Here is an 11674-nt window from a genome sequence, read left to right on the forward strand (position 1 = left end):
CAACCTGTCAAATAAAAGACTACATGAACCTCGTGACGAAAAAAAAGCAACATGAAAAAAGCGCCATGTACATTCGCCAAAGAAAAACGAATCATAACAAAGCGTCCCCCTCAATGACAGCAGGGTGATATCGACGTTGGTGATTTCAAAAGAAGTTATGTTTGTTTTTCTCAAATAAAATTACGGAAATAATGTTTTATTGTCAATAAAAGCAACGTTTTTCATCGTTTGTTATCATTAGAACATCTTATTTTGCTTTTATATTAAAATGGGAATTGAAAATGGATGCTCAACATATAAATGCATTTTTCTCAAAAAGGATGGTGTGTACATGATGCTTTTTGAAATGTTGGAGAGAGAGTTTTCTTAAATAGATCCTATAAACATATGAAACTCAATAGCTGATAGGACCTTTTCAAAAGAAAAATCTATAAATATTTGACTCACTTTAATTTTTTTCAAGGAAAAAACAACAAAAATGAAAAATCAAAATCTTCACGAAAGTTCCGATTGGGATGTGGGATGACTGTACGTTATTTAAAAAAATAAACACTTAAACATTACTGCAATACTGAATCAAACTTCTAGTTATCGTGTCACGTTGCAAGCAATTTAAGTGAACTATATGTTTTTCAATCCACGGCCCTTATTTTGTAATAGTGCATTACCGATGTCATTTTGACATTATCTTATGTCATTCACATTGTCAAATCATGTTGGTAAATGTGAAGTCGAATAGGTAATGAAAAAGGTAGCGAAGAGTATTTTTTCAATAATTGGCACGTATTTTTTTAAGCGCATGACTGTTTTTGTGTACATGTTTCATATAACTTTCATTATTTTTTCCGGTAATGTAAAAGGTAATTGAAAAAAAGACAAAAAATATTTAGCTACAAACACTTTGCTGAAAAAAATCTACTGTGAAAATTGAGTAATTTTACACAAAACCCAAATGATGTGCCGGTGTAAGTACATTTTTCCCCAGAAGAAACAGACGTAGAAGGAAGGCAAAACCATCACACTGACACTTTGGCTGTCACGTGAATTGCAATGGTGGAGCTCTAGTAAAGCTGAAAGTTTTCATCTCTGGTCGTGGTCGTTTATCGCAAAAATCCTAGAAGAACTCCGTGGTTGTGCAATTATTTGTTCCCTGTGGTTTCCCCGGGAATCGGATTGTACAATTCCAGTTCGTGTCTAGCTGATCCAGTTCCATTGGAAGTGTGTGGAAGGTGCGTTGCATATTTATATCACATATCATAAGGATGGTTTCTTGTGCAGATTAGTCGAGATTTTATTATAAAATATTGCTCAGGTGCGATATTCTACAAACTTACAATCAAACGATTGCTTAAAACATGGTAGTGGATTTTTTTTTGGATTTATTTCATTTTGAATATTACATTTCGATGCATCATTCGACTTAACGATAGTACGTAGCAGTATAAAACCAAAAATCGATAATCACTGGGTGATCTTGATATGTTTTGTTAAAACATATCAATTAAACTCCTGCTGATGCAGTAAATAGTTATAATTTACTTGAGACAGAATTTCTACATCTCGGGAATCATCAAACTTGAAAAATATGTCATGTGACTTATCAGTCAAAACAGCTGACCATTTTTTTTTCATTTAGCTCGCTCTAGTGACGAATACACGCCTAAGTTAAAATTGCATAAGTTCCGAATGATAGTCCGAATCAAAACATTGAACCTTAGAAAAAGTGATGTACTGTGTATCATTGAATGTTTGTTGTCTATTGATTTTTAGCAGGAAAATAATCACTTTAATGACTAGATGAGACGCAAACAAACTTTCTTGTGTTTGGAAAATGCTGCAATCAATATAGCCATCGTACTTGCACTTTTGTATTAAGGTTATCCATAGTGACTGAGTTATTGTTATAGACAAATTTTATTGTTTACAGGCGGAGTCACCAGTAATTTTGGTTATATCAGTTTCATAGTAAAAAACACAAACCGAAGATGTCTGAATACTGGTTAATATCGGCTCCAGGCGACAAGACCTGTCAGCAGACCTGGGAAACGATGAACAACCTGACCAGCAAGCAAAATAATCTGTGCGAAAATTTCAAGTTCCACATTCCCGACCTTAAGGTAACAATTCCAGTTGGAAAAAAACTGGGTGCTATAACTGTCAATTTCTTTCAAGGTTGGTACCCTCGATCAACTGGTGGGTCTGTCGGATGATTTGGGTAAACTCGATGCATACGTTGAACAATCAACTCGCAAAATTGCCTCTTATTTGGGAGATGTCCTCGAAGATCAACGGGATAAGCTATATGAAAACTTGCAAGCCAATAACAGTAAGTATAACATGACAAAACTATTCCAACCTTGAACAAAATCGACGAATTATTAGCAAAACAAAATATCGCTCGCACCAAACTTTCATAACTGCTCATTTTTTAATCTCTTACGTTCAACTAAATTTAATTAATCCTTTGTTTATTTTCAAAAATTTGATTTCATACGAAGATTGACAATTTAAAGATTTAATTGCATTTCTTAAACAATACCCATGCTTCAAAAATATTTCCCGTTTTGCTTATCGACACTACAAAATGTTTACTTAAGTTTGACAAAATTGTTTCCTATTTGAGTTAAGACCATGCCCATCGAGGATCAATTATACAAACGAAAGGTATGCCAAAGCAATTATTTGAAAATTGGACTTCAATCGATTAACAAACAAGTTTCGTAAACTGGGGCGATAAAATACATGTAGGATATATAAATTACTGTCTATTTATTTTATGTACGCTCTAATTACTTTACATTGTAATTTTTATAATGTTACACATATAACTAGTAACATTATCCTTGAAGATCCTGTTCGCTCCAGTTTATGGTTATTCGAAGTTTATTTTTATGTTTACATGATGTTCACTCACTTATGATTATACTAAAAGAACCCTTTTTTGTTAAGCGAAATTCATTTCATCTCTTCACCTAACATCGGTTGTGGTAGTAGTAATCTTATTAAATATAAGCCACCTACATACAATAAGGTGCTGCCCAACCGGAAGAATCTCCTTCAGATGAAGTGGATCCTGATGAGATACAATCCTGTAACTCGCCATCTTCGCAAAACAAGTCATGTGAACAGTTGCAAAGGCAACGCTCTTGCGTTGATGACTGCAGCCACGGGACAAATTCGCCTAGTTGCTGCTGCTCGCAGAAGACGCAATCGTCTGCATCTGGGTCGGAGCGGGATGCAGATTCGTTGGCATGTGTTTATCCGAGATCAGAATCAGTCATTGATTCACCAGTCACAATTGAAGTAACCGAGCAAACGAGTGATATTAGTGGTCATGACGTTCAGACAAAATCATCGAATGGACCCTCAATTTCCTTCGGCAGTCGAAAACGTAGTTACAGTATTAATTGTAATGTGCTGACACCTGATGCTGATTCAGAACATGATCGTGAAGACCACGAGAGCAGCTTCGAATGGTGGTTTCACAGACGTAAAAGTTCACACAAATCCAGGTACCGGATGGAAGCGAGCTGCAAAATAAGACCAAATTGCATCACGCTGTATTTTCTCTATGTTTTATTGCTGTGCAATGTTTCTCGCTGCTTAGAATTTCAGCAGACTTGTTTTCAGTGTGTCCACTTTTGTACGTCATTCCCAAATTCCGAGTGTTCCGCGAAGTGATTGCAAAAATCATCATGAGCACATGTGCTTCGGAATAAGTTCCTTTTTCACTTGTGTACACGTACAGTCTACTGCTATGTCTTTCTATTTCTATCCAACTTCCATGTCATATTTGCATTATAAATTTTAGATTGTATTGTACATTTCAATGAGTGTCAGTTCCATGTGAACTCACAGTATAGTATTGATATGTTTTATTCGATGTAAATAAATAAGTCGGTCATGAATTTTTGTTAACTATGCAAATTGAAGAAGCAAATTTTTGAAGTATTAACAAAATAAAAAAAAATAAGGTTTTTATTTTTGTATATAGTATTTCATGTCTAATGTGTAGATGTTTCTTTTGTGTGCAGAAATCAATTGGAATAATTTAAAATGCAGTGTAAACCAAACCATTTGTTTATGTAAAATGTACGGAATTGGACAAAAAATGGAGATTGACGAAAATTCAAAAATAGTGTCGTTTGTTTTAATTGCTGTTTATACGTGTCTTGTTTCATTGCTGCCTCTATCACGAAATATTTATCAAATTCAGATCTTGTAAAATGTTCGAAACCCGACTATTTTGTTGCGTACATAGGAGCCGCTCATCCAGCCATATTTGCGGCGGAACAACCGGTGGAAGCGTAATATTTCGTTCGTCACCGGTGAGCAGTTGCTGCGGTAGCCAAGGGCGTTCTAGTCCAGAAACCATGGAGCATGAAATGTACGGGGCGAAGTTTGATGCTGCAACTAGTACATATATGATTTCATCATCGATTAGGAACGGTGCGATGCCCTTGGCGTATGGTCCGATCTGTCTAGGTCAGACACTTGGTACACATTCGTTGTTTCTTTGTTTAAATTATACTCTGTTGTTTTACTTCTACATCTACAACTTTTCGATATTTCCACCAGCACCTTGTTATGAGCATTTCAGCCTGATTTTATGTGGTAGTTTTACCAAGCGCAAAATTAATTTGATTTTGCAAACTTTTTCCCATAAGTTGTATCAATACACAAAATCCCTTTGTGTTTCCCCTAAAATACGCACTTTTCCTTAGGTATGTCCCTTGACCTGCACGCTGTTCCAATCCCGATTATTATGCTATGTTTTGGTTACTTTATTTTATTGAGTTGATTTGTAATTGATTCCCTTTATTTCAAGCAGTTGAAAGTTGGGAACGAATGCAAGTGATAAAATTGTATTCTAAAATCGAACTTGAAGCTTTTGAAAATATATTCCCCTTGCTTCAAAGACATGTGTGCCGAGACCTTTTTTGAATATATCTTCTACGATTGTTTTATTCTTATTGAATAATTTGTAGTTGTTGACTTTGTATAATTTGGGATTGTTACTCTTTAGATGACCTGACTACCTACATCACCAGATTCCAGTGGGATTTAGCCAAGTATCCAACCAAACAATCGCTGCGCAATATTGCTGACATAATTTCGAAACAGGTTGGTCAAATTGATGCTGATCTGAAAACCAAGTCAGCTGCATATAACAACCTGAAAGGAAATCTGCAGAACTTGGAGAAAAAGCAGACGTAGGTTTTTTTAAAAAAAATATAATGGTAGAAGTTGCCTACACCATATATTTTTAATATATTTCAGAGGAAGTTTGTTGACTCGCAATTTAGCTGACCTTGTGAAAAGAGAACACTTCATTTTGGACTCGGAGTACTTGACAACGTTGCTTGTGATCGTGCCAAAGTAAGTTTAACTATGATCTATAATGTACAATTCTTGTGAGGAGTGTACCTGAAAAAAAATTGTTCCAAGCTAAGCAAACCTCCTCAAGTTAGCAGAGGAGTGGATGATGAAAAGTATTTTTTTTAACCATTCCTGCATTTCTAAATAAGTTGAGTTGGTTTTCGAAAAACAGGTAAATGCGAATAGCTGGAAACAAAGTGTAAAATTCAATGACTTTTGCAGACAAATGATTAATGATTGGAACGTCAACTATGAAAAAATCACCGACATGATTGTACCACGTTCGTCACAGATGATTACCCAGGATAATGATTACGCACTATGCACGGTGACACTGTTTAAAAAGGTTGTCGATGAATTCAAGCTTCATGCACGCGAGCGAAAATTCGTTGTGCGTGAATTTACCTATAATGAGGAGGAACTCGCAGCGGGTAAAAATGAAATAACGAAACTTGTGACCGACAAGAAAAAACAATTCGTAAGTTTTGTGCTGGTTAATGTTGTGATATTAAACTAATAGTTTTGATTCAACAGGGCCCCTTGGTCAGATGGCTGAAGGTAAACTTTAGCGAATGTTTCTGTGCTTGGATTCATGTTAAAGCACTTCGTGTTTTCGTGGAATCAGTTTTGAGGTTAGTTTAGTTTCCAATAAGGCATTCGAAATTGTTTATTTATTTTTAATGTACTTAATTCAGATACGGATTGCCAGTTAACTTTCAAGCTATTCTGATTCACCCGAACAAGAAAAACACCAAGCGTTTGCGGGACGTACTGAATCAGCTGTATGGCCATTTGGATGGATCAGCAGCATCCTCTGGTGGCAACGCCGATGTAAGTTACTTAAAATTCAATGTATGTGTAATGAAAATAATTGTTTGTTTATTTTTTTGTTACAGAATGTTGATATCCCCGGACTTGGGTTTGGACAGTCGGAGTACTATCCGTACGTTTATTACAAGTTGAATATCGACATGGTCGAGAACAAGGTCTAACCGGTTTCGCATGAGTGGATTGATTACATCAAATATTCTTCGCCGTCGCAATCCTGTTCCGTCACAATGATCCGCGCATTCTTATCCTTTTGGCTGAAGCAGTACTTGATAACACAGACGTTAGATAAATCATATGGACATGTAACACACCCTAGTTGTACCAAGATGCAACTCCAAATTTCTATCGACTTTTTGTTGTAATTTGTTTAACTGTTGATTATTTTAAATAATATTGATTTGTAAGATAAGTAAATTGCCGTTTAATTACTAAAAAGGGTTTTTCGAGCATATAAAACTCAAAGAAACAATATGTAGTGATTGGAACTTTTAGTTTCAAATGATAACTGGTTTAAAAGAAATTGATTAAAGTACATACAAGAGCTCAAAGCATGAAACGGATTAATTTTGTAACGTTCCTTGTTGGTTGATTGCATTAAAACTGTTGCAAAAGGAATCCGGTTCAGAATGTAACTTCATTGTATTTTTTATGTGTTGAAAGTAATATATTTTTTAATTATCATAAAAAGACACGAACACGATGTTGGAAAAAAATTAAATTTATGCAATGTTGAACAATAAAAATGCATCCATGAATCGTCATGTGTATGTGTACTTCAATGTAGAAAACAGAACAACCATTATATAAGACATTCAGAAAATTATTTGTGTAAATAAAAATAAATCATTCCAAAAGCGAATATTTTGTCCCAAACTGTGTTTTACTATTCTTCCCTCAAATAATACTTTTTTAACTTGTTTGAAGCATTTTATTTTAGTTTTGAAAGCAAAAAAATGATTATTATGTTAAATTCTATCCGGTTTTCCCCCCTGGAGGAACTTTTGGTTGACCTGGACTGCCCGAGGAATTATGTCGTTGGTGGTGTCGGCAAGGGGCATGGCATAGAGTTATCTAAGCCCGCTCTCACGCACACTTGCACGCCATTTGTTTTGCTGGCCGGTACAAAATTTAACCTTAATCTTTTTCGTGTACGTACACGCAATACATGCGCACGTAGATAACTCTATAAATTTTTGCTGAAGCCGGACGTGTGTATTCCGAGAAGAAGTTTGATACGTCGCATGACTAGTTTACGCGGTTTCCTAATGCGGTTACGGATGTGGCCACCGGAGATCGGTGGAACCTGTTCCGATGGGTCATATGGTATTTAATATTATTCTAGGATTGTTTTGCATGACTATTCATGAAAGAAGAAAGCTTATCAGTTCACAATTGGATAAATCTGACACTTTTTTCCAAAAATCCGAATCTTCCGGTGGCCTGTACTCCGGCCACTGGTCCGTGCAGTGCGATTTTTCATCGGATTATTGTTCCTGGTGCAAAAACGCAGCTTTTGGTGTATAGCAATCGATGGTTTGCGCGAAATCATGTTGCGGTAATTTTTTGGGCCCTTTTTTCCCACTGTGCATTGCATTGGAATGCATTGAAACATCCCAAGCGTTAAAGCGGCCAGGCCTACTGCGTAAAGCCGTATCGCAGAGATGATTCGTAATTGGGTTGAGTTTGAGCACAGAGTGTTCGAATAACAACACAATTCTGAATCGACAGGGAAGCGTGGGGACACACTACGCTCAGAGATTTGGTTGTATTCGTTGGGAGCACCATGCTAAGAAGGTTTGGTACTCCGGGACCCTCTGGGATGGGACATTGTATTTCCACGAATGCCCTTGGACACAAATTGCCGTGGATATAGCGCCACAACTCGCTCCGACGAATTGCGAACATCCATTGAAAAATTTACTCCAATGTGGCTCCAATTCAAGCTGCAATCTAGGTTCGATAACTTATCTTAGGAATAAGCTATGATGGGTTTCTTTTCGAATATTAAAAAAAAGTTTAGGGTAGAAATAGTTTGTGGAATTTATTTAACGATATTATACATTCATTGACTTGCAGTTTGAAACGATGGCAGCACACAAAACAAGTTTATGTTTTTAATAGTAAACACTAATGGTTTTATGGAAAGGAATATACTCCAGTTCAGATGCATGCTTTCGTCGATAGTCCCATAGAAAATGATCCAGTAAAACAGCATTAACATTTTTCGTCGATATCTCGGGATGGTTTGTCTTCAATTCCGCTAGTACCAACGCTTTGAGCCGTTCTACAATATAAATCGATGCACCTCTTATTTCAACTTCTTCAGTGCACCCATTTTCCATAAGTTTGTCGGACTTTAAAGCCTTCATCAAATCATCGGTATATTCCATTGTTTTGAAATGAACCAAAACTTGAGGCACTCTATAATCTGCAAACATTGTTATCTCTGTGATGTCATTGAACATTCCAAGTCCTTCTCCTCTATAACAAGCCCATAAATCGCCTACCAGAATTTGAGCTCTCTTGTAGATAGATACTTTTTGTCCATTGTAAATCGCTTCATCTCTGTAACACGGAAATTCATCAACAATTAGCTTCAGCAGTGCCTTGGCCGATTGATTGCAAGTCTTTATACAATTTTCAAAATTTGCATCGTATTTTTCGATCAGAATTTTGCCTACTTCGTGAAGACAACGGACTCTCTCTTCTAGTAGAGGTGCCTTGGTTTGGCCATCGTCGGAACGTAGGATATTCTCCAGATCAGCCAATGTAATGTTCGAGTAGTATATTGGATTGGTTATGTCGATGCCTTCCTTTAAAGCACGATTGACTGCAGCACATAGTGAAAAATATCCTGTTTGTTGTTCAACCTTCCATTTAGTGGCATCGCCTGGAGTCCAGAAGCAAAAGTTCAAAGTGTCAATCAAGAAGATCCAGTTTGGAGCATTGCGGTCATTCGGTTTTGGATGGTATTCGTGTTGCGAAAAATTGTCTACATCAATAGCTTTACTTTTAATGCCATCAATGACCTGCAATTAGAATAAGTATATATTTCAAATCAATTAACTTAACACAGCTTAACATTAACATAAGATTAACAATAAAACATGCCTTAGAAGAATGATTCCTCGTGGCCATGAACTTTTTATCGCTTGACTGATAACAATTTCAAAGAAAATACTTGCCTCCTGAACTAAATTGCTTATTCCATCCTCATTGATTTTTACAAATTTTGCATTTTTAACAATAAATTCTCCGGATTCAGCTGGTGATAGACAAGCCATTTTCGCTGTTCGATAAGTAGTTGCGTAGGATTTTAGTTTATTATTCGGCAAGAGCTGAGCAAAGAAGCAGGTTAACCGCGCGAATTCAAACCACTAAATGTCTAATCTTGATGTCTTCGATATGTTTGACGGCAATGTTTGACGCAACTATGCAATAAAGAGGACAGCGATATTTTTTTGATTCTACGCTGTACCTAAAATCTGTTTTAATGTAACTTCATGTGTAGAACTAAATCTACTGCCGTCGAACGATTATTGTTCCATGTTAAAAAACTTGCAACTGAGACAAATTGCCCATGATCGCATAAATGTCCCATATGCATATTCATCACTTTTGAGTTATTGAAACAGTTAGGTTTGAAATCATGTGCTCTATCAGAAAAATAAAAAATATCCAGTACTTTGTTCAAGAAACCTGGATCAAAATTTCGGTTTTTCATGAAGCCTTATGTGTGAGACAAACTTGTGTCGCGTTTTTCTCAGCTAGCTGTTTTGCAAATGGGACATTTATGCGAACATGGGCAGAAAAGACAATTCATATTTTTACACCCTAAGCTACCTTTCTACGCATAATTGTCCCAGCTGTACCTGTTCAATCAATAAGTCCTTATTTGACCTAGTTAGAGAGTTAGCAGTCTTTTTCATTTATCCTCTTGCTGTACAACAGGTAGAATAAAAATAAATTGCTTAATATAAATAATAGTTTGTTCTTTTAAAAAGTACTTGCTGGGAAATTTAAGCAAAAGAGCAACGATATCGTAAAGTCCAAAACGCAATTTGATTTTGCTGGGGCTGATTTTTCGAAAATTTACCAAACTTTGAAGACCTGTACAGAGCTACAGACTACTCAAAATTACAGTGTTAATAATATCAAAACTTGCGCAAGAATCTGGCCTACACGGCCAGTGATGTTTGAAATAAACCCTTAAGTGGCCAAAATGCCTCTAAAATTGTCATTTTTGAAAAAATGTCATTTTACGGATTGAATCCCATTGAAAATTCAGATGCAAAGCGCCAGCTCCTGTTACGTCCAATCAAGCTCGTATTTGGGATTAGGGCTCGGGCATACGGAGCCGGAACAAACCCTTGAATAGCCGCCAAAAAGTCATTTTTGTTATATCTTAATGAACATTTAGGGTGTGTTAGTCAAAACAGCAAAAAGTATGAAATTAAATGAAATCTTATTAGAAATGAGTTGAAAAGTGCATCCCAAATATAGTGTGACAGCTGTCTTTGACCGTTCTTTCGCCTTCGTGAAGATATGAAATTAGAACATATAAATTTATTAACCCAAATGACGATGAATCAAAACTTTTAACATCGAAAAACCAAAATCGTTTGTTTTTTTTTTCAACCTTTAACGTGTGCCTTCGGGAGCGCCGTGCAGTGGTTCCAGTGCGACCCTACAAAACTTAACTTTTTATGTATATTTTATCTCGTGTGCGCAGATGCGAAGAACGTGTTTTTTTTTTCATTCCTGTCAATAACAAAATTTGACTTCAAGGAGGGTATCCTCAAAGTAAAGTTCAGCTGATTGTATTCTAACAATGAAACTAAGTTTTATTCAATACATCTGGTTGTTATTAGCTTTGGTAGTTTTGCTACCACAAATACAATCAGAAGTAGTTACATTTCGTTTTCCTGAATATGATTATAAAGAGACAAGTAAAAATGTAATGTGGTGCTGTGGTGCAATGAAGAACTTCTTAATTTTATTGATTATTAAAATTACAGGAATTGGCGTTCAGAGAATACGAATCAGCATGTGATCAGAGCACGCGTTGCTCGATTTTCGACGGAATTGACAAAACAAAGTGTGTTCGTGAATGCGTATCTCCCTCATGTTATCATGAAATTTACAAATTTGATGAGGTATGCCGTTCACTAACTAACAGGGCTGTTGACTTGGAGTCGGCAAATCATGATATGCCGGTCCAACTTCATGGCCCTGCGTTCTGCTAATAATTTTTTTAATCCATTCTAGCTAGAGGAAGGTGAGATAGATGTGAGACTTAATTCTTTCCGAGCTTGTTTTATGCAACGATTGAGCAGAAACCGCAGCTAAACTGGATTTATTCTCAAATTAGTGTTATACTCCTGACATAATATAAGTGGATTTTATGATAATATTTTTTTAGAGCTTTAATTGGTTTTCGGATCATATCATTTTAACTACAAGT

General features: G+C 36.1%; 2 protein-coding genes across 2 annotated transcripts; one reads left to right on the top strand and one right to left on the bottom strand.

Annotated features, from left to right (window-relative positions):
* The first annotated feature begins 1013 nt into the window (after positions 1-1013).
* LOC120430974 (V-type proton ATPase subunit C) lies at positions 1014-7069 on the top strand. The gene is made up of 9 exons (XM_039596106.2): positions 1014-1229; positions 1928-2117; positions 2173-2326; positions 5027-5213; positions 5281-5379; positions 5602-5857; positions 5914-6011; positions 6075-6210; positions 6276-7069. Exons 2-9 carry the CDS (start codon positions 1986-1988, stop codon positions 6369-6371), a joined length of 1158 nt encoding a protein of 385 aa, XP_039452040.1. The 5' UTR covers positions 1014-1229; positions 1928-1985; the 3' UTR covers positions 6372-7069.
* A 1163-nt stretch (positions 7070-8232) lies between these two features.
* Positions 8233-9618, bottom strand: LOC120430973 (queuosine salvage protein). The gene is made up of 2 exons (XM_039596105.2): positions 9396-9618; positions 8233-9239 (listed from the first exon to the last, which is right to left on the bottom strand). Exons 1-2 carry the CDS (start codon positions 9492-9494, stop codon positions 8325-8327), a joined length of 1014 nt encoding a protein of 337 aa, XP_039452039.1. The 5' UTR covers positions 9495-9618; the 3' UTR covers positions 8233-8324.
* Between the last annotated feature and the right edge of the window lie 2056 nt (positions 9619-11674).

The sequence above is a fragment of the Culex pipiens genome, chromosome 3 (genome assembly GCF_016801865.2).
Source record: "Culex pipiens pallens isolate TS chromosome 3, TS_CPP_V2, whole genome shotgun sequence".
NCBI classification, from domain to species: Eukaryota; Metazoa; Arthropoda; class Insecta; order Diptera; family Culicidae; genus Culex; species Culex pipiens.

Coding starts and splice junctions, on each gene's coding strand:
- LOC120430973 (XM_039596105.2), bottom strand. CDS start 9,494: ATGGCTTGTCTATCACCAGCTGAATCCGGAGAATTTATTGTTAAAAAT. Junction 9,240..9,395: donor TAAGCAATTTAGTTCAGGAG/GCAAGTATTTTC, acceptor TTCTAATTGCAG/GTCATTGATGGCATTAAAAG.
- LOC120430974 (XM_039596106.2), top strand. CDS start 1,986: ATGTCTGAATACTGGTTAATATCGGCTCCAGGCGACAAGACCTGTCAG. Junction 2,118..2,172: donor TCCACATTCCCGACCTTAAG/GTAACAATTCCA, acceptor ATTTCTTTCAAG/GTTGGTACCCTCGATCAACT. Junction 5,858..5,913: donor CCGACAAGAAAAAACAATTC/GTAAGTTTTGTG, acceptor TTGATTCAACAG/GGCCCCTTGGTCAGATGGCT.